The sequence below is a fragment of the Dipodomys merriami genome, unplaced genomic scaffold, assembly GCF_024711535.1.
Source record: "Dipodomys merriami isolate MVZ:Mamm:240054 unplaced genomic scaffold, mDipMer1.0.p SCAF_21, whole genome shotgun sequence".
Lineage (NCBI taxonomy): Eukaryota > Metazoa > Chordata > Mammalia > Rodentia > Heteromyidae > Dipodomys > Dipodomys merriami.
In genome coordinates, this window is record NW_027203493.1 from 19,440,700 (window position 1) to 19,468,078 (window position 27,379).

Below are 27,379 nucleotides of genomic sequence, written 5' to 3' on the forward strand. Positions count from 1 at the left end.
TTAAGGAGGAGCATCTATAACATAATCAGGAAGAACTTAAATCTAGAGGGATGATTTTAACTACTACGTACCTATGTAAAGATGCTTGGTATAAATCCCTAAGAAGCACATGGGGGAAAAGTGAATGCTCGGAAAGCATTGATTTTTTGCTCTATGTAAAGACCTTTCAGATCACAGGGGAGCTTGGGGGAAATTTTTGCTTTTCCTTGCCAGTTTGTAGGGTAGGCCTGATCCACCTCTTAGAGTCTTGTCCAGTACCACCTACCCCTGCATACTCGCACCACATACCCTTCACACTAATGTCTTATTGTTCTTCAATTGGCCAAAAATACAAATGATTCAGATCCTTCCCATGTGTTCTTTACTCTGTTCTTGCTGTGGATTCTCACATAGCTGGCTGCTTCCCTTTGACCAAATTTCAATTTGCATATGCACTCATAGAGACTTCTCCTACTCCATTACTAAAATAGACCATGTCTCATTCCAGTGATTTTCTATTGTAATATTTTACTTTATTGAGCATATAGCACTTCCTTGATTATTTATGGATTTATTTGTCTATTTTCTCTCTCTTCCCATTAGAACATTTGAAATCCAAAGCACTTATTTTATTCATCACTCTATGCTAACACATAGAAGTCTGTGCCTGACATATAATAATGGCTCAATAAATAATGTTAAAGGAATGAATAGCTTTCAGATGGATGATGATTTCCATGAGCAAATTAGTTAATGAATAAATCAAGGTGGATTGCTAAAAGTGTGCTGAAATTGACTTAATGAGAGTTCACTTGACAGGGAGCTTAGGAGCTGATAGATAAGTTCTAAGTAAGAAAAGGGAAATCCTGGATATAAGGGAAACGGCTTGTCTGCATCATGCCAACTTCAAAACCAAGCTGACACTTTTTCTTTTTCCTCTAAGAAATAGTTGGTGGAAAAGTTGTGTTTCTCATTTAGGACACAAGGTGGCAGTCTTGCTTTTCAACTGTTAGGGAGATTCTTGCTCTTTCTGCAAGAGCTGAATGAAGCAGTGGTTACTTTGTTTCATAGCCACATGCAACACTGCTATTAATGTTACGGATGTATACAATCAACTCTGCTAACGCAGGACTTGTCCTTGAAGATTTTCATAATTTGATATTGCTTGCAGTTGCATAAAACGATCACTAGACCTTGAGGATCACAGTCTGTTCCAGAGAGCTTTATTTACAAGTATGCATGTTTAGAGTGTTGAAATACTCTTGCTGCTTTGCTTATGCATGTATCTCATTTTTCATATTATGTCAAGGTATCACTCAAAGCAAATGTGCTCTAAACAATGGCATCTAACTTAATGTACATGAATCCATATAGTGTTGACTGCTCTGGGTCATCTTTGTTGTAAAAAGAAGCCAGAAGTCTGGCTCAATTATTCCACTTGCGACTATTTGTTGTGATGCTGTAGTATATTGTTGTCTCTTAAAAGCTGGCAGGTATGTGAAGATGCTATTTGAGTCTCTAGATTCCTATACTGAGGGGGAAAGGTTAATTTGATTAAATATCAAGTAAACTTTATGGAACCTAGTCATTTTGGTTACATTTTCCAGATAGAATTATGACCTACTTATGAGGTAGTAGGAGGAGTCTTTACATGTTTATTATGGCTTCTCAAGTAATCTTAATCTTTATCACTTTTGAAATGTAATACATAGCCTCATTTTTCTAAATCATAATAACAAACATGAATGCCATATTTTATATAGCTCAGGGATTTTATTTGTAGCTTTCTAAGTAAAAGATTTAAATTATGTAATAGACAAAATGTGGATTTCTAAAGTTAGGCATTCCTTTGGAAATACAATTTATAGATCCACCAGCATTCTATGAGCTCTGATCAGATTGTTTCACAGAAAATGCACTTAGACTTGTGTTTGCATCTGGCTTGATAGAGATTCACATGCCAGAGCTCATCTCCGAATGGCAGCACTTCACCCGCTGCTCAGGTATGCCTGGCAGGGCACTTCCTGCGACTCTGAGGAGGACCACATTCTTCCGAAGAAAGTGGAAGAAAAGCCCTTGGAAAAACTAAAACCACAAAAGGGAGACAGGTAAAAAAGTTGCAAAGGATTCTTTCTTAGGCGTTTTCACTACTGTTGGCTACTATTGACACACAGGTGCACATTTTTGTCTTATGTTTTCATTAAACATATTTGTAAGTATTGGTGAGAAGGTTCTCTTCCCTTTAGCGAGCTCATTTTGTGCAGTGCAGTATAATTTCTTGCTTTCTTGTTAGTCTTCTTTTCAAATTTTAAAAATTCATTTTTAAGTAGCTGTACAAAAGAGGGTCATTTAGCAAAGCAGTTTATGAATGCAATACATCCTGATCCATGTCACCCCCTTCAACATTCTCACTCAACCCCTATCCACTCATTCCTTCACTCTTCTTAAGTTTGCAGGATATACATTGAATTCTTGAATGCATTCCCCCCCCCTTCTCCTCTTCATCTGTCTACCTCTTTCCCTTGGACTCTACGCCCATCCTTTTACTACTTCCACATTTGCCTTAGTAGGAGAATAAAGCTGACATATTTATTGAATAACTATATGAATGAAATTATAAACAAGCATGTGCTATACTTTAATGATCTTAAGAAAATACTGAGGGGCTGGGAAGATGGCTCAGTGGTAGAGCACTTGCCTTGCATGCATGAGGCCCTGGGTTCGATTCCTCAGCACCACGTAAGCAAAAAGAAAAAAGCTGGAAGTGGCACTGTGGCTCAAGTGATAGAGCGCTTGAGCTGAAGAGCTGAAGGACAGCACCCAGGCCCAGAGTTCAGGCTCACAACCGAACCCCCCCCAAAAATATTGAAATACAATTCTTCTTTTTCTAATTTTATTATTTTCTAGCCAACATTCAAGGGAGTGAGAGGAATCTAGACAGTACTGCATAGTATTAAGCATTAGTTCATAGCCTTAGTCATTTGCTTAATAGTGTAGTGGTTTCTGAATTATGTTAAGCCAGCTTAGCACTTTTAGCATCTAGCATTAGACCGTGCACATAGTAGGGGCTGAATAGAGTTCTATAGATTAATTTAATTGGCAAGGTATTGTGGTATTTAACATAATTAGTAACTTCGCTTAATGCATTAAGATCATTAAGAGAACTTACTAGCCTATTAGCTTGACTTTACTTTGTGTTATGATACTTCATGATTTGTTAGGAGACAGTGGTATCCTATTTACTAGGTATATTGTAGAAAGCAAATAGAAAAAAAATCATAGTTTGAATTCAACCCCTTTATTTCTCTTTTTACTTTATATGCCCTTCCTACTTGTTTTTTGTATTTCATTTTTTCTTTAAATGCTTCCTCTTCTGAACTTTTCATATTCTGATGAATTTTGTAAATGTTTCCTTAAACACTTTTGTTTCTGTTACAAAATCCATACTTCTGAGCTTTACATCAACTATTAGATGTTAACAGCCTTGGTATTGTTCCAGTACTGGGAGAATTTACCATCCCAGCGCCCCTAGCGTGCATGCCATTTTTTTCTTCCACTAACAGACTTTTCTTTGTCTCAGCCATTCCCCAAAATATAGTAAATTGATGAAGGCCCACCATCAACAGTTTGAATACAGAGATGGACAAATTATAAGCCATGCTATGTCTCAGTTGGTCGTGGGAGTACAGGGTCCTGACCTCCGTTCAGGCATGGAAGTGGTTTTGATGGGGAAGAAATCAGATGATAATTGTCAACGTTGGATACACAAAGAAGACAGCAGGTAAACCCACTGCATTTGAAGGTTAATATGTCAAAACTTGAATAAGAGTCTAACAGGTTCTTTTCAAGAAGAGAGATAGTTGAGGCCTTGTATTTTTGTTTGATTTAACTAGAGAGAAAGAAAAAGAGAGAAAGATGGAAAGATTCTACATACAATCAATGTTCTAATAATCTGCCACTGGTACAGAAATTTACTTGGCCATTAGGTACAAGATGATATGCTCCCCTAATATAGCTTTCTGATTTGAAACAATAAATTTCAAACACTCCCAATTTAAAAATTTCCCCATAAACTCAATCCCTGTTAGTCCTTCCCCACCCCAGGTCTTCTCTACTTCCTTAGCTTTCATAAAAATAACCAACTGACATGGCTTCTAATCACATGGTACAAACTAATTCTTTGGGAAATACAGCAACTTAAATGAATGTCTCTCATCCTGGATACAGTTTTAAACCATCTGCTGTCAATTTTTTTAACCCCTCTGCTGTACAGAGGGGTTGCAGTTACATAAGTTAGGTAATAAGTACATTTTTTGTCAATCTTGTTACCCCTTCTCTCATTTTCCCCTACTTTCCCTCCCCTCCAACCCCGCCATGAGTTCTACAAATCATTTCCAACGTATTGTCTTGTGTATATCCCAATTGCATTGGTTCCCCCTGTGTCCTTTGTCTCATTCAAAGACAGTCAAGAGAAATCTAAAACAATCTAGCTATCTCATGATATTATGAAAGTATGAATTTTGTTGGATATAATAATGGCTTAAGGGTTCTGTTTTTCTTAAAAAAGAAGAAAGAAATAAAATTCCTGGTTAGCTGAGCAACATTGTACTATTCAGATAAAATCGAAAGGTGTTTTAGACTTGTTTGTGCAATTGTGCACAATTCTTCTTTCTGAGAAAGAGCTGTGATTTTCATTGCATTTTCTATAGCTCCATGTCCAAGGCTTGTGGATTTCTGCATTGAGAGAGACTGCATGGGCATTAGCAGGCCGTGGGCTCAGTGTGGGCAGGAGAGGGCTAGTTTTATCCTGTTCTTTTTCCTTGCCGCATGGATGGCGAGGAACACTTACTGGTCTTGTCTCAGGGAAGGTTGGAGAACACAATGTCCAAACAGAGCTGGTGAATGTATTCCTTTGCTCCATAACCTGGAGCTCTTTGCTCTGAGGAACTAGTAGAACAGCAGGCTTTTTTCTTTGCTTCCTCTGAATGGCTGGTTTTGGAAGGGACTGGAATCCAAGCATTCATCTGCAGGAGTTTATGGAAAGTAGTGTTTTAGGAGCTGGTGGTTGTTGGGCAAGCAGGAAGCAACTTCTGACAAGTATGGACATGCTACCAAGCAAAGGGAATGGGGGTACTGGTACTGGTACTGGTACCAGGAGTTCATGGTGTCCATGTCATAGGGCAGTGAGCCGGGACTGCCAGGCAGTGGGGGACTGTGAGAGGCCCTGAGACTGTACATCTGACACCTGGTTGGAGCAGGGCTTCACTAGATGTGTTCATTCCTAACTGTGGATCTCATGCAGAAGTCAGAAAGGGCAGGAGAGCCCTGGCTTATGTTCTTCCAGCACTCTATGTTGAGAAAGCTTCACATGAGGGTCGTGTAAGAGTCATAGATCCACATGGTAGAACATGTCCGTAGCAGACAGGCAGCCCGCTGGAAAGCAGCAAAGAAGGAGGTTAAATCTGGTTCTGCTAGTTTGTAATGGAGTGAATCCTGTTTTCTCAAGGACCTTTCACCTGGTGAGTAACCCAGATCTGGTGCTGGCGGTCTCTATGATCAAGGCTCCGAAAGAAGCCAGCGGCTATCCAGTTATTGTTCAGGTAAGATGTGTATTGCAAGTGAGTAATCATAGCCCTTTAATGAAAGTGAAAGAGAGCTCCATGCCTCCTTGTTGTGGAGCCAAAAAATAGCTGTCATAGAATGCTATCTTGAATGTCATTGTTAAAATATTTATAACAGGCTGCCTAGATTTCAAATGGAGCATGTTGCTGTATCTCTCAATTTAGTTGAATCCAACAGATGGTGATTGTAGGCTTGCTTCAAGTTCAGCTCTGTGTTAGTTACTGAAATCAAAACCAATGTACGTAGGAGGAATTGTCCAGGCAGAATTCATGGGTTTACAGTCTTAGTGGTGGATGCAGTCAAGTGACTGCTCTTAGAGGCACCGAAATTTGATCATGGAAAACATCAGGATGCCTTCTTCCCCATACCTGGAAACTGAAGGGGGGAGATAACCTGATGAAGAAGGTCTATATTTTTGGAGGACATGAGTCCACATTGCTAATTCTACAAAGCAACCCACTTGCAACATACTTTTAATAGGTTTTACAAGCGCTTATAATCACCAAAAGTTTTTGAGAGACCCCAGAGAACTCTGGCTTTATTTAGTTTGGGGCAAAAACTTAGGAAACTCTTTTTCTTATTCATCTGGGATCCTCATATCTCAATCATGCATAAATAGACTTTTTTCTTTTCCAGCTAAGACATCAGGAACTTTAGGAGCATTTCTGCTCTACGTTTACTTTCTATGCCCTGCACAGCATTTTCTATCTTTCGTTGAACAGAATAATTGTCTCCACAAGGCATTTGTTTAATTTGTGTTTTTAATAGCATTGAAGCAACTTGTTTTGCAGCCCCTGAATCTGAAAGTGGGACATAGCAATCTGGACAAATACCAGAGCTTAATTAAATCTTCTGTCTTCACAATAAATAAGGGCTAAAAATGATGCTGAGAGACACAACATACATAACATTGCATTTTATTTTATCAGGTACCTCTTCAGCACAGACCACAATGAGATAAAATCACGTACACATGCAAAAGTAATGACTTAATCAGTTTTATAAAATGGCAATCAAGAATTCAATGTATATCCTACAAAATTAAGAAAAGTGAGGGAAGGGATGGGTTGGGAGGGATGGGTGAGAATGTTGAAGGGAATGACATTGACCGAGGTGTGTTGAATTCATATACTACTTTGAAACTTGGAAACCCCTTTGTTCAACTACTGAATGAGGATAAGAATATTTAACATAAAATAAAATTGCAAAATTAAACAAGTAATATCTTAATCCATTTTTATACAATGTCTTTCCCTGAGGTTCTCATTTTGCAAGAACTAAATTTAACCTCAAGATTATTTGGATTACCTTTCACATTTTTCTTTTGTTAGTGTTTCATTTTGTTTTTTACTTATTGAAGCAATCAGTTTGTGAGAAAATAAAATTGATATTAAAATAATAAAAATGATGCAAGTTAATGTAATGCTGCCAGACCTTTATTTTCCTTGGAAATGCAAACTCTGCTTATAGACCTCTGAGGGAAGCTGATCCGTTTGTCTGATCCATTAGGTCAGTTCTTAGAACTCATTTATTTTCTTTTTTGCTTCTAATCGCTCACCTGGTAAAGTAGGTGCTATAAATTATAAAGTACCTTGAGGTGTCAGGATATATTTAGTTAGAATTTATGTATTGGCTAAAGGTCTGTTAAAACTATTTCTTTAGCCATACTTGAGACAACTTTTCTAATTAGAATAAATATCCTGTTCCTATTACAAATTTTAACTGAATATTCTTAGGAAAGAAAAATAACCTTGAATAACATCAGAGTAATTTAAATTAAAAATACAGAGTATGGAAATATTGTGGTAAAACCTCCCTTGTACAACTTACATGTAAACAAAAATTATTTTAATAATGAAAACATGAATGAAATATTTATTTAGCTTACTAAACATTTAGGAAAACGTGCCATCCAGAAATATAAAAAAGTGGATAATTTCATACACAATTGGTGTAAGTATAAAGTAATATATTCCTTTTAACCATTTGTTAATGGTTCCTGCCTATAATCCTACGTGAGATGAGAGGATCGAAGTTCAAATTCAGCCTGGGAAGACAAATAAATCTTGGACTCATAGCACCAATTAACCAGCAAAAAGCTGGAACTGGAGCATGAGGCCTGCCACTGTACTGGCAAAACAACAACAACAAAAAGATATTCTCTCTAGAAAGGATCCTGATGTAATATAGTCATTAGAAATGATTGTATTTTGATATTTTAGATATTTGTACTAAGAAATGATCATAGGCTAATATGGATATATTTGCACTATTATGTTTTATGTATTACAGGGAAATTTTAAGAAATAACTTGCATGTTGAATTATTAGCTATTAATAAAATCACATATCTCTAAGAAGAAATGATAGAAAATCTTTAGAAAAAGACGCATGACAACATTTGCTAAGTGGAAAAAAAGTTGCCAACTTGCATCTATTTTGTGATTTTGCTTTTGTAAATCAACTGTGAATGTAAATGATGATATAATTGCCCAAATATCAATACTAGTCATTGCATAGTAGACTTATGAATAATTATTCATATTTTCTAAACTCATGAAAATTCTTGACTACTATGACTCTCATAAAATTACCTGTCTATTTGCTTACATATTTATCTCTTTTTGTTTCCAGAAATATAAGCCATACAAAAATGGAGCTGCCAATCAAAAGTGGCATTACAAGGAAAACATGAAAGCCTTTATGGCCTTCCAGAGCACTGCCCTGGATAAGGAAATCACATCAGCAAATTTTGCTGGCATATGCACATCATCTGTCATCAAAGAAAATATTGATCAACCAGTAAGTGATTTCCTCTTCCCAAAGATAAAAGAAAAAAATATAGGGTAATTTAATAAAGTAAGAAACATTTTTTCCTCAAAGGAAAACTTCTGTTCATACAAGTTGAACATTGTTCTTTCTTTGTTTCTTTTGGGACAAGGTGTTGCTATGTAGTCCAATGTGGCCTTTAACTTACCATCTTACTACCTCTGCCTTATGGGTACAGGCATGTGTGACTATGCCCAGCTTCCACACGGATTATTTTATGAAATCACATAGATGTTGTGATTCTAGTTAGGAAAGACTTAAGGAAATCTATGCTCAATAAAATAAATTGATTAGTATTTAATGATTGTGAAATTATACTTCCATACATATTCCAAAATAGGGAGAGTAATACAATGAGTTTTCATTTGCCTATATACAAATTCAACTATTCCCTGATACATGATATTGTTTTGCCTGAACATTAAGCTACTCTCTAAAAATTTTGAATGCGAACTATCATAACCTATATCATAGGTAACAAAATTAATAACTTTCTGGGTATACACTATTCTATTCTTTTTTATTGGTGGTGGTGGTCACGGGGCTTGAACTCGGCCTGGGCACTGTCCCTCAGCTCTTCAGCTCAAGGCTAGCGCTCTACCACTTGAGCCACAGTGACACTTCTGGTTTTCTGGTGTTTATTGGAGAAGAGTTTCCTGCCCAGGCTGGCTTTGAACTGTGATCCTCAGATCTCAGCCTCATGAGTAGCTAGGATTATAGGTGTGAGCCACAGACGCCTGGCTGACTATTCTATTCTTGATCAAGTTTTCCATCTTGACCTAAAAATTTTTATGGCTTGTTGGTTTGAATCAAGATTCAAGAAGGTACCCAGGTGACATCTGATTGTGTACTCTGGATCCCTTTTTTTTTGTAGAATTTCCTAAATTTATTTATTTTCTTTCTCATTCCCATTCTTTGACTTGTTTCTCTATCCCCATAATTTTTGCAAATGGAAACTGAGCACTAGAGTTGTAACTAAATTTTTGAGTAGCATTGTGGCTAGACCCTTCCTGGGTTTTCCTGTGTGTTTCATATGCAGCACTCTGCAAATAATGCCTAGGTTTTCCATTTTTAATGATATTAGTTGGTTCAGGCTACTTCAATCTCATCCCATATTAAAAAATTCTTTGATAAGTTTTCTCCAAAGTCATAATTTCATTTAAAATGAGTCAATGTCATTTAACTGAGTTGTATTTCCCTCCACTTGTTAGTTGAACATTTAGTATAAGGAAAAACAGTACCTCATTAACTAAATGTCTGACTACCCCAAAATATAGTTTGTAGGGGAAAGTAGAATAAGTGTTCAAGTGTTTAATTCTTTCCATCTGTTCCCAAACCTATTGCAGTTTAACACACTAACTGAAAGTTTAATGACCCCCCCCCCTTTCTCTTTCTCTCTCTCTTTGTGGGCTAGCAGTATAGGCTGGGCTGATCTTACCTGGGCAATCCTGAAGGTTTTGGCAAGGATCACCATTAATGTAACCCTGGTAGTTAATTGTTCGGTGGCTCTATGAGGACTAATCAAAGATGGCCTTCCTTTCATACCCAGTGGCTGGCACATTGTTCACTGTGGACATTAGTTCTTCAACTTCTTAGATTCTCAAGGAAGCTACCTCAAGCTTGTTCACATTGTGGTTTTGAAGTTAATAGTGGTAGCTCAAACAGAACAAACTGCAGAGTAAGTTCTTCTTACATTTGCTTGCCTGGCATTTGCTAGTGCTACTTTGAGTCAAAGTAAGTCACATGACCTTGTCCGTATTCAAGGGAAAGAGATAAGGAGAAAGAAGAAATCTTTACATCTTAGCATAGGAGCAGTAAAGTTACACTTCAAAATGGCACACAAGGGCTGGAGGCCTGGTCCGAATGGCAGAGTGTTTACCTGACAAGTGTGAAGCACTTAGTTCAACCTCCTATACCATTAAAATATGTTTTTGGCCTGGTGCTGGTAACCCTAGCTACTTGGTGAGCTAAGAGCAGGATTTAAGAGCTGAAGAGCTCAAGGAAAGCCTGGCAGAAACACTTGATAGAGAATCTATCTCAAACATAACCAGGAAAAAGCAGGGCTGAGATACAGCTCAAATAGTAGAACATTAGCCTAACAAGTACAGGGCCCTGAGTTCAAATCCCATTACTGTCTCCTCCCTTCATGGCATGCAAACAAGGTTGGAACATTTTTATTGTGGGCATCTTTTGCTACATTTTGTAATGGGCATATTTTCAGTTATAAATTGGTCCCAGTTTACTTGTATGGTGTCCAGGGAGTTGTAGTTTTTCTTCTATTATTTTTTACTTTTATTCATAGCATCATTCTGAACTCATGGGATTTTATATACACAATCAGTCAAAATGTTTCCTTTTTCTTGTCAGTTTCACACTGTCCCTCTTTGAGCCAGGAATACTTATTTGCCTGCTCTTGCATCTTTCTGACATGATTCCTTTATTTTGGGAGTCTCTTACTTATACTGTCGATTTCCTGCCCTAATCTGGCCCTGCCAGATAACCTGATAGGTTATTGTCACTGACGTTAAAGTGTCGCTGCACTGTTTGGAAATACCTTCTTAAAAATACTATTATTAGGGAGTAAGAGATGCATTTATTTTTATTTTTTTTTAATTTAAATTTTATTTTATTTGATGATGGACATGCATGGCTAATTATGTCATAGATGTACTATTGAAATGATATCATAATTCAGATGTTCCTATATAAGTGTCTTTATTTCCCATGCTAGGGATATTACTATGTCTCTCCTGGTGAAAAGAGGAAAACAATGCTCTGCCTGGCTTGTGGAAGATGCATGAGAGCAGAGAAGGATCTGAAACAGTTGCTTCCAGGAGTTCCATTCCTCTGTGCATCGGGCTCCAAAACTCAGAAGTCCTTATCTCCAGGGCCTTTCATGGTCATCAATGCGGCAAAGGTATAGAATAGTCTTCGCCCTGCTAATGCATATTTGGCAACAGTTAGGAAACTTTTGGAAACTTGGATACATTCATTACCCATGCCTTCAGGATCATCTCCACTCAATTCGACTACCTCAGATCCACCTTTACCATCCTTCTTGCATTGATTTCCTTTCCACATTGTAATCTAAAATACATAGTCTATTAATAGTTCGATCCACCCTTTGAAGTTAATTGGGCATTTCTGCAGCTTCAATCTGCTGATACTTTCCACTGTTCTTGATGTGGCTTTGAGGAAGTAACTCTTTACTTACTGGGGCAGTTTTTCTGTTTATATCCACAGGATAATCTCTGTTTTAGGAGTCTGGAGAGGTTCTGGAAGAACCCGATATGTTTTTGTTAATTTGCGGTGACTTTGGGTGTCTGAATTCACACTTCTATGCCTAATACTATTTAAGGCTCCGGGAGGAGAAGAATTAATCCATGCCCTACCGCTTTCTCATGATCTTCATTCCAAATGGTCCCATTATTATTATTTTTTAATTGTGAGAAAGAACAGAGGAAACTTATATCGCCAAATAAAAGTAGATTCCTAAATGTGGGCAGCTTACCAGCCTGGTGTGATGAGGACCTATTCCCAGATTGGCCTCCTCTTGGGCCTAATCTCAGTCCACGTGGAAAGTGGAGCAGTAGCACACTGCTGTGTGCATCAACTGAAACAGTTACCCCAAAGGAGAAAGGGATCCATCCTTTGGGAAGCCTGAGGTCAAGAGCTGATTGGAGAGAATGTCCAGTGTTACACAGCTCCCCCCCCTGCCCCCACCGCCCGCTCCCACCCCCCCCCCCCCCCCCCCCGCCCCCCACTGCCCCACAGCAGAAATCATGCTTCACAGTCCGATTCCACTCCTCATTCATTAATAGCTTCCACCCTGGAGTGACAGTCTCCTGAAGTAAAACAATAAGAGAATATCTGTCATGTTAGTGTTCCCTTACTGAGCCTTCAGAGTCACTCTGGTCCTGGAATCTTCTTCCATCATTTGTTATAGAGAAAAATCAAAAGAGGAAGTGGCGCTGTAACTCAAGTGGTAGAGCGCTAGCCTTGAGCTGAAGAGCTGAGGGACAGGGCTCAGACCCAGAGTTCAAGCCCACAACCGACAAAAAAAAAAAAAAAAATCCAAAGAAACAACAACAACAACAACAACAAAAAGTTCCCTCACCTCCCAGGCTAAACAAAGCAAGACAAAATAAAACACACACGGAAGGCAAAACCCTCAAGCCAGAGTCCCACAAGTCACCCTGTAGCGCAAATGACAGGGTTCGAAAGAAAGCAAGAATACTAACGCCAAATCCTTCCTACTATGGCATGAGAATTCTCTAGTATATGAGGTTAGCTGTGCAAAATTTACTACCACATACACATATATTCATTAAGTGAAGAGATTGGGGATCGAAATATGCCAAAGTAGCAAAACTGAAAGAAAACTGTTTGTGTTCATATATTTTTTTCTTCAACAATCAGGTTGATTTATCATCCGATGAGGTTGAGAAAACTCTAAATTATTATGAAGAACGTCTGTTATCCTTACGGACAAAGGCTTGCCCGCCGACTATGGCTCACAAGGATGTGGCAGCTCTGAACCAGCAGGCAGTGAAGATAATTGCATACAGAAATGGGGAAGGATACCGCAATGGAAAGTTAATTGTGGCTAAAACATTCCCCATGGTAAGTGACTATCACTTAATGGTGCTTTGCATCTTCAGAGGTAATGATAGTGGTGAGAGAATGCAGTGAGGTGGAGTGATAAATGTCCTCAACCAGAGGCACCAATTCAAATTGATGAGATCAAGATCTCAGGTTTTTAAAGGCATTCTTTTAAAAAGTTCCTTTCTTTGAATACAGGCTTTTGGGAAGAAACAAAAATATGCCTGCAATTCTAGTGACTCAGAAGGCTGAAATCTGAAGATTGGGGTTCAAAAAATCCATGAAAATCACATCTGGAAATAACCAGTAAAAGGCCAGAGGTGGAGGTGTAGCTCAAGTGATAGTGTGCAAGCATTTAGAGAAAAATCCAGGCAAGAGCACTAGGTCATGTAGTTAAGCACCACACTATGGCTTTTAGATTGGTGCAAAAGTGAAGATTTAAAACAATGCTACCAAATTTTCTTCATTCTTGTGAAGAGCAGAGGCTTTTTCCTCTCATGTTTCCCAGGCCAGCTTCAAGTTTTATGCCACATGAAGTCATAGTCTAAGAAATGTCACCTCCTTTATCAGCTGGGTCATTTAGACACTTATTTATTGATAAAGTATCTCACCTCATGTTGAATGAGAGAATCGAGGAATGTGTTTGGAATGACTTTGGGTCTTCCTTAGAGGCTGTGTAGTCCTTGGGAGAGAGGAAAAGCACAGGCCAGCTTTGTCCTTCCTTTCTCTTATGATAGTCTTGTTAAACATTCTAGTCAAGGCTTTTAATACACATTTTACAAAGATGTTAACTATAACATGGAATTACATACTAGGCTGTGCAAACAAACACACTCATACACACCTGTTCACTAATTCCTGTGATCAAAAAATGGATTTTTAAAGTAAGATATCTCTCTACATTGCATTAAGTATAAGAGTTAGTAACTCAAAGAATGGCTTTTATAAAGATCTTGGAAAAAATACTAACCTTCCATCCCACTGTCTATCTGTAAAATAGTGACAGTAGTATGAGTCAGTTCTTGTTTAAAAATTTACTCATTTATTTAAAGCTGTCCATCCATCTGGAATACTGCAGTGTTAGACCTCATAGAGCAACAAAATGAAAGTCGATTTTTAAAAAATTATTATCTTTAAGTAGTTGTGCAAAGAAGTTTCAATTCAGCAATGAAAGTAGATTTCTAGGTTAAAAACTTTTGACAAAATACTCACATGCTGCATATCTTTTGGCATGCACAACTGCTAAGTGAAATCTTCAGAGCTAAGAATTTTTACAGCTGGATAAGCCTGATGTTGTGGGATCAGGTAGGGCAACCATCAGACACATTGCTATGTAACCAGCAAGATCACTCAGTCCTCAGATTTCTACTGTGGAAACATAAAATCTTTCCCCAAATTTGTAAAATTGCAAGCTCTTTGTTATTCTTCTCAGGGCTGTCGTTTTCCATGTCAGTCCTTTACAGCTTGTGTTATATAGCTTCTTACAGAATGCATGGAACAACTTGGACTTAACAGAGCAGCCTCAAAAGTATATACCAGAGATGGAACCACAATCTATTCCCTGCACGATTTAGTTTTATGGGCTCTAGAGGAAGCTTGTATCCAAAGACGCATTGAGGAACAGAAGAATGACAGAGCTCCTGTTGGAAGAGAAGAGAGTGCTATTGAAAATATCGAAGGTTGGCTATAGTCTAATTCAGTTATTAGCTGGTTCTACTTACATGCAGCCATGAAAAAAGTTAATGTGATTTTTTTTAAATTCAGTTTTCATTGTTAGAATTTTTCAGTCCCAGTCAGCTACTTTGGTAAGTGATTCTGAGCATCAATATGATTCTCATAATGACTTTGCCTTGCAAAAGAAGGAAAAGTAAAAATAATTATAGGGGCTGGGAATATGGCTTTGTGGTAGAGTGCTTGCCAAGCATGGAGAAAGCCCTGGGTTTGATTTCTCAGTACCGCATACACAGAAAACACCAGAAGTGGCTCAAGTGATACAGTGCTAGCCTTGAACAAAAGCAGCTCAGGGACAGTGCCCAGGCTCTGAGTTCAAGCCCCAGGCTGGCAAAAAAATGTAAAATTTGATTTTAGCATAGAAAAAATGAATTCCATAAAATTATCAAGATGATTTAGATAGTTTAGCTACTTCATGGATCATCTTTTGTTTCCAAATTCAGAAACAACAGCCAACTGACAACATGTACGTAATCATTGTTAGACCAAATCTCCTCCTATTATTAGAAGAGAAGGACTCTAGCCATCTAACTCTCCTCTGTCTTGCTGTCTGCACTGCTTTTAACACCTGCCAGAAGCTTGAGTTGATGTCCCTTATTGAAAATCATAGTACAGCCTCTAATAAGGTGCATCTTTGTGGGTCTTGTTCTAATTTGAGAGGATGGACTTGTATCTTTAAACACTTTAGTAATGAAATAAAATCATGCTAGTAGTGGATTCAGCAGAGCTTTCTTTGTGTGAGATTTCTATCCTTGATGTATTAAGAGGCTAACCAGATTTATGGTCTCTAATATTGGTATCTTCTATTTAAATAAAGTTTTTAATGAGATATTTTTCATAAACATTCTCAGAAGGCATGCTTTCCTTTATTCATTGAATATGTGTCATTTATTTTTCAGAAAACTCAATAATGAAAGCAAAAAACAAACTATTTCAAGGAACTGGGAAATCTGCTTGTTTGGATGGTGTAGATGAGGTTTTGCTCACCCTTGTTCTGAGAAATCCTATTGCCATCTGGGTATCTTGCGGTGAGCCATTTCTACCTCCAAATGGTGAGCTTCTTAGTTTGCATTCCTTCAAGGAAGTTTATAAAGAGAGAGAGAAACAAATTTTATGTCAGCATAAGAAAATGAATTAAATAGGCAGAATGTCAACATAACATCACATTTATGCAAAAACACAGGCAGTCCATCAATTAATATATGCACAAGGATAGCAATGGTCTCATATTTGCACAATTGACTGCTTTTTCTTACTGGAATGGAGTATTCTGCATGGAGAAATGTCTAATTTAGTTGATAAAGAGATCCTTGGTCTATAAGACTGAGAATAATGGTATACATTAGAAAATAACAAATGAGTTTAATTCACACTGAGGACGACCTGTCTACACATTTTCATTTTTAAGAATTGTACCCTTTAGGCACTAGGTGGATGTTTAAAAAATGAATGGGTTCCAAGCCAGGCTTTCATCACCTCCAAATAGTTTGTGGAAGTGGAAAATGAAATATGGCTATTGCATATGGTAAATCTATATAATAAAACAGCATCGCTCTTTTTCTCCCTCCGTTCCATAAAAAATGCCTTAAGCCCTGTCATCTTTCAAATGAGGTTTCTTTTTAATGACCCTTACCTTTTAATTACTTGTTTCTAATTGAATCAATTTCTTGAAGCAGAAAGTTCTTTATAAATTATTGGTGTTCATGATAAATGTTGTTGATAAAGGAATGCAAGATAAAATATCACGAATTTTTATTATATTAGCTTTACAGAAGGCAGAAAAAGAAGAGAAACAGAACTGGCTGAAAAAGGACAAACTTTTGGCTGATTTAGATACCATGAAACACAAAATGAGACAGTTAAAAGGTCAGTATGAACTAAACTATACATCTCCATGTTTAACTCTAAATATAAGCTTGCTTGCTGATGGTTATTTCTACAATTACCTATGAATGTCTTATTTAACCAGTAATTATTGTTTAACTATTGCTCTACATTAATTCCCATGAGCAAATTCTGAAATCTATTGGATTTTAAAAAGCATAGCCTTTCAGTGTTGACTTAATATTTGCAAACTTTATATTAAATGAAATGCTAAATAACATATAAACATTAAAAATGATGACAATATCTCTTAGTGCTTGTGAAGTAAGCCCTGACTTAACATTTTATGAATTCTATGGGGTTTAGTTATTTTTTTAACCTGACTGACTTGAGTATTGTTGGTAAGAAGTTGTGTTTGTACTTTTCCTGAGTTTGCTTTTGCTTTAAATAACTGGGATGAGGAAGTGCTGAAATCCTCAAAATTTGGTATCAATATCTCAAAGACCCCTCTTTTTTCAAGCAGCCTAATACACATTAGTCATAGCAAAAAAAAAAATCAGTTGTTATGTGTCTTTTTTGTACTTTTTGTCAGGAAGTCTCAGAATGCTGACATTATATTACCTAAACACTTGAATTACAAGTGAGTTTTTGAGAATCTCTTTCTAATAGAAATGATACCCTATAGACTTAAGTCTAAGAGTCAACACCTTTTGTAATTCAACTTCTAAATAGGTGTACTCTCTTGCAGTCTTAGTAAATAACCTAAACATTTCTAAATGCAGAAGACAACTCTGGTTTGAAATGGTCCTTATGAAATTCTTACCAAAGGAATGATGGTAGGGTTCAAGTAAAGACATCTATTACTACTCAAAAAATCCTCTATTCCTACAAGTAGACATTAAATGTTGGAGATATCCAAAACTAAGGCTTTTATATCCTTCACTTCAACACCTCTTTGTTTCCTCTAGCAGTGGATTCTACTGTCATCCATCCATATGTTCTTTCACAGAAACACTGGAGTCATTCTTGGTATCTCCCTCTCTGTCTCCTTCCTGAACAAATATTCGGAAGTCTAATTTGATTTGTGAAATTGATCTCACATGAATTCTAACCTCTGAGTCTCCACTGTCAGTATCCAGCTTTAAGCTTATATCATGTGTTCCCTAGATTACTGGAACAGCTTTTTTTGACTCCTCTTCCTGCTTCCAGTCTTGGCAAAACTCAGGAGTGCAGAATAAGCCAACGCATCACCTTTGTTACTTATAAAGATAATGCTGTTTAGTATGAGAGTTCCAGCTCTCAGCTGGATGGATTCCCTCTTCCAGACACTGCAGAAGCTGAATAAGGGTGGGTCTCTCAACAAAGGAGGGCCATGAGGAGAACTGTCCAGGTTGAGACATAAGTGAAAGAACAGTAAAACACTTGTTACCCAGCTTCTAGGGAAAAAAAAAAGGTAAAAAGGGGCCAAGTATTTAGCTTATTTTTCCTAGTTTTCACTTTGCAATATCAGTGAGGCTCTATCCACATGAAATTATACCTTAGGAGTAGGGATCACAGAGGCATGCTCCATTATTTGTTAGCTATTATCATGACTATCAATGATCTCATGTGAAATAGCATAGGATATATGGGCAAAAGTAACAATAAAATAAAATAATGCATATGCCACTTTTTTCTTTGGTTTAATTTATGATATTCGTACCTACATAAATAACAGATTATTATAAAAACCTTTCCCCAAACTGAAACCTTTTCTGATGGAGTATCTTCATAAGACTTACGGTGCAATTGTATTCATTTGCTGAAGACCATTAGAAACAGGTTGACAAAAAATAAATCGTGCATAATATATTTTCATGGGTCTTATAATTAGTCTCTGGCTCTCAACAGTATGAATAGTAAGCAATTGCTGAACTCTCTTTAATTGAAGAAAATTTTAATGCTGAGGATGCCTTATAAATAACGTACTTGTTGCAATATTATCCATTAAAAGTTATAACATCATAAATTAATGTCATCTGTATTCCATGAATAAAGTTAGTAAAAACTATAGTTAGTATGAATTTGTGTTGCAGACCCACTGTGGTGTTTTGCAAAGTACTTTAGCTAGTAGTATTAACACTAAAACTCATTGGCTGATTGATTCAGTTGCCTTTTTCCCACCTTCAAAAATTGCATGTGAGTGATTATGAAGTATATGTAGTTCTGGTTTCCCTGAAAAGTCACTGCTGCCACGTATTTTTATTGCTGGGTCTATTTGCATAAACTTGACTTATAAGACACAAATTGTTTATCCTTTGCAAATAATAGATTATTCCCAAGAGTTTTGTTTTTAGCCTTGTCTGAAAACATATACAGTAAGAGTACCTTGTCAACAAAACTGAGATTCACCTTCCTTTTAAAAATTAAATTTATTGGGCCTGGGAAGATGGCTCAGTGGTAGAATGCTCGCCTTGAGCTGAAGAGCTGAGGGACAGTGCCCAGGCCCAGAGTTCAGGCCCCACAAATGACAAAAAATAAATTAAATTAATTTATTTTTATTACCTGTAAATAGGTGCACAAAGGGGTTTCAATTCAACATATGTCAATTTATGGCTTCAGTGCATCTTGATCAGTGTCCAGTGTCACTCTATCATTCGCTTCTCCATCTATCTCAATCTCACTCATCTCAACTCTTTTGAATAATTAATCAACAGCTTAACAAAATAAATACCAGGAAGCTGAAATGTGTGTTGTCTGAGGGTATTTGGGATAGAATGGTGACAGGAATGGTGGGTGAATACAATCACCTTCCTTTGAATAGTCCTCCCTCAAAGCTGAGCCATGCTACCACACGAGCCATGCTTCTAGTCCTTATTTTTCACCCTAACTCTTACTTTCGCAAAGATGTCTTTGCTGACAGCTTGGATGAGATCAATGTCCCCAGGTATGTTCTCTGCAAGACCCTATTACACAGCCCAGTTGCAACCTATAGCAACAATCATTTTCTTGACACCTGTTTTCCCTACCAAACTTGAGATAGGGACTCTCTCAAAGATGTTTGTGTTTGCATCATTCAATACAATTCCTGACCCACAGCTATTATTTCTGAAAGGATTATATGAGATGAAACATTACTTTTAGTTGAGAAATTTATATCTCAGTAGGAGATTCAAGACCAACTATATCTTCAACACAGAACAAGAAAATCATTTCATAAGTGTGACTTTTTAAACCTCTTTTATAATGATTTTAAGTGGTCTTCTTGAAAGAATGCATAAATTTGAATCACTACTCTTATTAAATTATGTCTGTGATATTCCAGAATATAGTATTCCAATAAATATTTTCTCTTACCACAGCTTCTTAATAGCGTAAAGGGCGCAGTAGAGGTGTCAGAAACTAATTGTGCTCACAGGGTATTATTAGCTAGGAAAAAAAAAGGTTCTTGTCTCTTGGGTTAATATTATTTTAGAAATACTTAATCCCCAGGCTGCTAAGCTAATTGTGGGGGAAAGGCTTATTATTAGCAAAGAGAACAAAACATATGTTCCAAGACTGGAAGAGATGATGGGGACTAAATAAGGTCATGAATTCTATTTGACTAAATTAACTGCTGAACTGTAACGTGCAAGCAAGGCTGGGGCCAGGGTGGAAGTCAGTGTGTTATCCTTCTTTTCCATCTGTGGAGTGAGTGTGCCTATCCTGGCCATTTAATGCCTCAAGCTCCCATAGGAAGAGGTATTGTTAAGTATTATTACCTTAGGCATCTTTGCTTTTATGATATTTTAATAGTTTAGCCTATGCTCCTGGATGGAATAATTTATAGACAGAGAGCTGAACCAATTTATTTGAAATTTGAAGACCTGTCATCAGAAACAACCATTTCTAGAAATGTTTTCCCTCCCTAGGGCGGCGAGTAGCAACACGTCAACCAGCCACCATGGTGCCCACCAAAAGCCCTGCTCAGCCGGTGGTGGTAGAAGGTGGCTGGACAGAACAGACTCCAGAGGAAATTAAACTCATGGAACTTATAAGGCTGACAGAGGTATGCTTTCTAGGATTCCAGACCTTAAAGTCTCTGCCACCTTTTATAAGGATTTAGAAGTGCAATCTGGAATTTTAAAATGATGCTATTAATACAGTCTTAGCATCTGGTCAGTTATGACCATAGGAGCATATGCCAAGCCTTGAAATTGGCATTTGGAGAGTAACTATGAAAGAGACAAGCCAGCTCATATGAAAATCTGTTGTGTTTGAATGGAGACCAGAAATTATGACCTTAGCAAAGAAGAGAAAAAGGCCCAAAGGATCTGTAGAAAAGTAATTACAATAAGTGTAGTCAAGTTGAGCCTGATGGCTTCATTGCTCATTGCTCCTGAGGGTATGTCTCAATATGTAAAAGGAGCAAGGAGCAAAATACTAATTGCAATGGAGACATTCAAAAGTGAGGTATTGAAAAAGTGGTTTCTGTCCAATTGGTTAATCAGTCAGGATTGCCAGCCATAAAAACGTTAAAAAGAGAAAGGTCAGCTATTGAGAGAGGACTGGGGATAGAGACCAGGGAAACCTTTTACTTTGTGAAGTTTTTCATCAAATGCTATGTTCCTATTTAATAGGTTTCCTCAAATTCCTAAAATATGTTCAACCTAAATGTTAGGCATGTGCCTAAGTCAAGGTTACTAGAAAAAAATAAATTGACATTGCTAGAAATATGACTTCTTGCCAAGTTGAAAAGGATAAATCACTGACCAGGGAGTGAATGCAAAGCATTGAACTGCTTGAAGTCGGATGAAAAGCTGCCTGGCAGGGATCTGGCAAAGTAGAAGAGTGACTGCTGAATTTTAAAAGATAGCAAGTAAGGATTTAAACAACACTCATGGCCAATCCCTCAAGAATGATTTTGTTTTTAGTTAAAGGAAATGATGTTATGATTCTAAATCAAAAACTCATTTGTGAGATGCAGAGAAATCTCTCAGTAGGAGAAACAGCGTGCAGAAATCTAGAAGCACATCTGCCTTCACGTCTCCAAATTATAAATGAAAGTTCAATGCTTGCCAAAACGATGGCCTTCTTATTATTACCCCACTGATTGTTGATGTCTTTAATGTTTCATTGAAGCAAGAGGAATTTATCAGCGAGTCTGTAACAGGAGAGGTTAATGCATTTCATTGTTGCTTCGAAAAATCTCCTATAATACCCTATTATAGCATATTATATTGAATTTACAAGGTATTTCTGGTGTGTATCACATTCCTTGCATACATTAAATAGTTCTCCAGATGTGGTATCCTTTGGGATTTTCTTGACAGGCACATCTTTCTGAGGTCCAAGAACTACAATCCAAATCAAAGTCTCCAACTGTGACCAAACGTAAAGCAATCCAGCAGAGCAGCCTGTACAAACAACCCAACACCAAACGAGTTTGGGCTTATGTGAATGGACAATCTCCTGAAGATGGCACCTTTGCCTGGGGCAAAAGTATTTCAGAGGTAAATTTCATGTGAAAGGGGCTCAATAGGCCTGCGTTTCAGTCTGCCCCTGACAATATTACATCATTAGATCTACAATTTACTTCTCTGAGCTTTACTTTCTCACCTGGGAAATGGGCACAGTAACCTTCTGTTTGGGTTGGCCTGGTTAAGAATTGAACTTGTATGAAAGCAAAATGAAATGTGAAATCCGAAGCTATCTGCCATGTGGGTGAATCTGAATATGTCTTGCAGAAAACAATGTAGTTAAGCCCGTTCTAGCCAAAAAGTATCATGTAAATTTAAAGATAGTTTAAGATCATGTTCCTTGTTCTGTTTTAAATCTACTTTACACAAGAGTGATTTTTCTCCCACCCATCACCAGTGCTTCCCTAGTTATGTTCTTCATAAGGAAACAGCAACCTTATCTGCTTCTAATTTCCAAGTGCCTTAGATGAGTAGCTGTCCCAATTTTCTTTCTTCCTTTTCTTTCTTTCTTTCTTTCTTTTCTTTCTTTCCTTTCTTTCTTTCTTTCTTTCTTTTTCTTTCTTTCTTTCTTTCTTTCTTTCTTTCTTTCTTTCTTTCTTCCTTTCTTTCTTTCTTTCTTCCTTTCTTCCTTTCTTCCTTCCTTCCTTCCTTCCTTCCTTCCTTCCTTCCTTTCTTTCTTTCTTTCTTTCTTTCTTTCTTTCTTTCTTTCTTTCTTTCTTTCTTTCTTTCTTTCTTTCTTTCTTTCTTTCTTCCTTTCTTTCTTTCCTTCTTTCCTTCTTTCTTCTTTCTTCTTTCTTTCTTTCTCTCTCTCTTTCTTTCTTTTTTTATATTTTATTTTATTTTATTTGAGAACATACTGTACAGAGGGGTTACAATTACATGGGCAGGATAATGCATACATTTCTTACCAAGCATTGCAGCCTCCTCCTTTGTTTACCCTTCACCTCCCTTTCCAGCCTCCCCCCTCCCCCCCCACCCAATCATACCCCCCTCCCCCCCCACACCGACATTGTAAAGCTGGTTTTGACATGACATTTTGTACTTCTCATTGTTGCAACAGGTCCACCTTTTTTATTGTGAAAATACTGTACAGAGGGATTACAATTACATGGGCAAGATAATGAGTACATTTCTTATCAAGCATTGTAGCCTCCTCCTTTGTTTCCCCTTCCCATCCCTTCCCATCCTCCCCCCTGCCCCCCCACCCAATCCTCCCTGCTTCCCCCCCCCCCACCAAAGTTGTAAAGTTCGTTTTCGACATTAATGACCTGTACATTTCATTGTTGCAATGGGTCCACCTGTATCCCTATTTAAACGATTTATTTTTCCCCTTCCCCTCCACAAATTATACCAACATCAAGTACAGTGAAAGCAGGGGTTATACTGTGGGGGAGGGACATACAAAGCAAAAAAGAAATAATCTTATAAATGTGTTAGAAACAATCGCATGAAAGAAAAAAATTTTGAATACATATCTTAGGATTCATTTCCCTAACATCACCTTATCTGGAGTAAATGTCACAATTTTCAAACTTGAAACATTGATATAAGAAAAGATGAGTATCAGTTCATTTATTGTTATTTCAGGGGCAGCATTCTTAAACTTGATTTTGGGGGGTGGGCTGTGGGCTGAACTCAGGGTCTTGTCTTGCTAAGCAGGTATGTGCTTTAATACTTGAGTCACAGCCTTTTTAATATTTTCTTTGTCATTTTTCAGATAGGCTATTGTATTTTTATCTTAGGCCAGTCTCAGACTGTCATCTTCCTACCTCTCTGGTGTAGCTGGGATTATAGGCACACACCATTACACCCAATCTTTGACATTTTGTTTTTAAATGAAAATTTTAGTCACATAAAAAGGGATTCTGGAAGTTTTCTGAAACAAAATCTCCATTGCGGTGATATTTGAAATAGTATTTAGTCCTTTTAGCTCACAGCTGGCACTTTTACCATTTGAACTAGGTTTCCAGTTTCAGCTTTTTGCTAATTAATTGAAGACAAATTTCTCAGATTTATCTGTCCAGGCTGGCTTTGAACCTTGATCCTTAGATCTCAGCCTCCTATGTAGTCTGGTGCTTGGAGATTGTGCTTGAGAAAAGAGTGCATTATATATGCGATTATACATTTTATCTTCATCCTTTAAATGACTACTTTACTTAAATTTAATTACCTTCCTCTAGGTGCCTCCATATTCAAATGCAGTTACAGTGGATGCTAAGGCTTCAGTCTGACTCTCAAGAGGACAGACAGAATTCAGTCCATAACACTATTCCAGACTGAAGTGCTTGAACTTCTGCTTGTTTCTGAATAAAGAAATGGCAGGTGGAAAACAGTCTATTAGTGAGATAAAAGGCGTCTTGATATAGAAAAGATATTCAGATATTTGCTTTATTACAAACCAGTTTTTGCCCAGTCTTTTCCTTTGTTATGCCTTGTATTTCTGTTTAGGGACTTGCAGGATATTCTTGGTTGTAAGTTAGAAATATGTGCTTCCAGACTCGCCAGCTGTAAAGAACACTTCTGGAAAAGGAACTGTGTGTTTGGACCAGCTGGCAGCATATAGGGATAGAGTGTAGATTTCCCTGGAGGGATCTGATTAATGACACTGAAGGTGGTGAGAGTTTCAATGGTGGATGCTTTTGGTTGAAGAATCAGAAAGAGGCACCTTTCAGAGTTCTTCTCTTCCCCTTCTATAAAGAAATCCCTAGATGGTATTTGAATCCCGCCCAATGCAGGTTTGCTCTCAACTGCTCTCACTACTGCAGCTATTCTAGATGATTTGGTCTCATTCTTCCCATTTTACTCTCTGAACATGGCCAGAGCAGCTCTCAGCTCCAACTGTGGTTGGCTCATCAGTCATCAAAGTACCCAGGCAGCCCTCTGTCTAGGGTTAGTGGCTCTCTCGTCAGGACCAATGTGTGTTTCTGATTTATGCTTGCCCAAACCCTTCTTAGTCTGAAGCATTTGTTTTCTCTCTGCCCTGTGATATCTTTTTGATTCTATGGGATCTCAAAATCACTGTGTTCTTTCTCTGCAGAGGAACAGTGGTAAATGATTGAACAAAAATGCATGAAAGAAGCACAGGTAATTTTGATTTGGATCAGCAAATATCTCATGTCCACAGCGAGCATGAAGTGGTTTCATAAGGCCCCTGAAACCCTACTCTGAAAATATTTGTTCTATGAAAACTAAACTTGTAAAATAGACTGTGGGTGAGGAATTATTCATAGACATTATTCCTTTACTGTGAACTTTATCATAAAAATTGTAAGTCTGGCCGGGCGCTGGTGGCTCACGCCTGTAATCCTAGCTACTCAGGAGGCTGAGATCAGAGAATCACGGTTCAAAGCCAGCCCGGGCAGGAAAGACTGTGAGACTCCTATCTCCAATAAACCACCAGAAAACCGGAAGTGGTGCTGTAGCTCAAGTGGTAGAGCGCTCGCCTTGAGCTGAAGAGCTGAAGGACAGTGCCCAGGCCCAGAGTTCAAGCCCCATGATCGACAAAAAAAAATTTGTAAGTCTGCTCTTTCTCTTCCTTCCTTCCTTCCTTCCTTCCTTCCTTCCTTCCTTCCTTCCTTCCTTCCTTCCTTCCTTCCTTCCTTCCTTCCTTCCTCCCTCCCTCCCTCCCTCTCTCTCTCTTTCTCTCTCTTTCTTTCTTTCTTTTTCTTTCTTTCTTTCTTTCTTTCTTTCTCTCTCTCTTTCTTTCTCTTTAAAAATAATACTTGAATAAACATTTGAAACACTAAGCATTAAGAATATCTTTAAAGGTCATAAGCTGACCTATCTTAGAACCTGTTCTATTCTATTCTGATCAATATTCCACCACTGGATTTTCTAAATGTCCGTTTGGGGCAACCATGAGAACTATTAATGTTTTAAACTTTATTTTATATTTGGTTATTTTATTTAATACTCATGTATTATTACTTATTTCTTGTTTGATTTATCTAAGTTTTCTAAGAAAAGAATCATATTACATGTTCACATGATGATTTTGCCTATTCCTTTAGGTTTATATCTCTTTATTATAATTTATTTTTGTTATAATAATTATAAACATAATAATTATAATATATTATAATTATAATATATTATAATATAATATATTATAATTATAATATAATAATATAAACATAATTATAAACATAAAAATATAAAATAAATGAACCTATGAGAGATCAGAAGAAAGGTTTTCTCATTTTTCTTTATTTTGTTTACTTCCTTTATTGATATTGCTTAAACTTTTTATTTTATGTATATGAAGACTTAAAATAATTTATTCTGTGCTTTCTGATGTTTTTTGTGGCAGGTATCTCATGTTTTGGAAATTGTAATGATTAATACTAGTCATTTTATATTATGACTTCCCAATAATAGGGAATTTCACTCAATTTTTAAACAATTTGAAATAGATGATGTATATTCTGGGCTTTGTCTACAGGAGCTTTTTACTGTAATTCATTGCTTGGCTGGTTGTAAAATTCTAGTATCCTGTTAAAATATTAGTTATTTTTCCATTAAATTTTGCTTTGTTCTAGATCAATCTATATGATCTCAAAATGGTTCTTTATTTGGGAGAGAAAAGTTTTCTTCTATTTTTAAAGTAATTGCTTTCTTAATTTATTGTGGCTTTATCTCCAGTAACCATAATATTGTGTACATTTGATAGCCGATGTCTTGATATTCCAGATGTTTAACTCTCATAAATTTGCTCTAGTACTTTCTTTGCATACTCGGAGAATTTTCTCTATCTAGCTCTCTCTAATACTTATTTGATTTTCTGCAATACAGAAGCTTTTGTTTTCCCTCCCTGCCTCATTTCATGCAAACTTCCCCTTGTTCCAATTTAGTGCCATCTCTTCTCTTACTGTGTGGCCTTGGTGGTCATATCTAACCTCTCCATTGTCTATTTTCCTCATCATTCAGAGGAGGATAACAATTATTTCTATGGGATAAAATTAGCTTGTCCTTGAGAACTTTTAGCAAAGGGCCAGGTCTATAGAAATGCTACAGTCCATTTGAGCTATTATCATCGTCATCATCAATTATTGTCATTATCATCTCTGCCTTCTTTTCTACAACATTCTTTCCCTTTTAGACATTGTTCATCTCATTTTTCTAGGGCATGTGTTTATGGGAGCCATATTATACTAAATTTGACTGGCGTACAACTGAATTGTACTAGTGATGCAACCATGTTCCAAAATCTTCACTGCCAGGACAATGTACCACTTTTATGTAGTCACATGCTTACATAAGCCTCACATTATCGCTATTGGCAATTTTTCTTCTTAACCTTTTGGTATTCTCTTTGGTCACCCCAAATATCTACTTGGAAGTGGTTAGAGTCCTCTC

At 37.2% G+C, this 27,379-nt stretch overlaps 1 protein-coding gene across 1 annotated transcript in view; it reads left to right on the forward strand.

The window, feature by feature from the left end:
• The window catches only part of Dcdc1 (doublecortin domain containing 1), a 323,039-nt gene that overhangs the window by 291,104 nt on the left and 4,556 nt on the right, over positions 1-27,379 (forward strand). Inside the window, 11 exon segments of the mRNA XM_070032669.1 lie at positions 1,929-2,087; positions 3,560-3,760; positions 5,486-5,579; positions 8,235-8,402; positions 11,161-11,346; positions 12,849-13,052; positions 14,509-14,710; positions 15,662-15,814; positions 16,527-16,628; positions 20,477-20,613; positions 21,878-22,057. Coding sequence (XP_069888770.1) covers positions 1,929-2,087; positions 3,560-3,760; positions 5,486-5,579; positions 8,235-8,402; positions 11,161-11,346; positions 12,849-13,052; positions 14,509-14,710; positions 15,662-15,814; positions 16,527-16,628; positions 20,477-20,613; positions 21,878-22,057 — 1,786 coding nt within the window.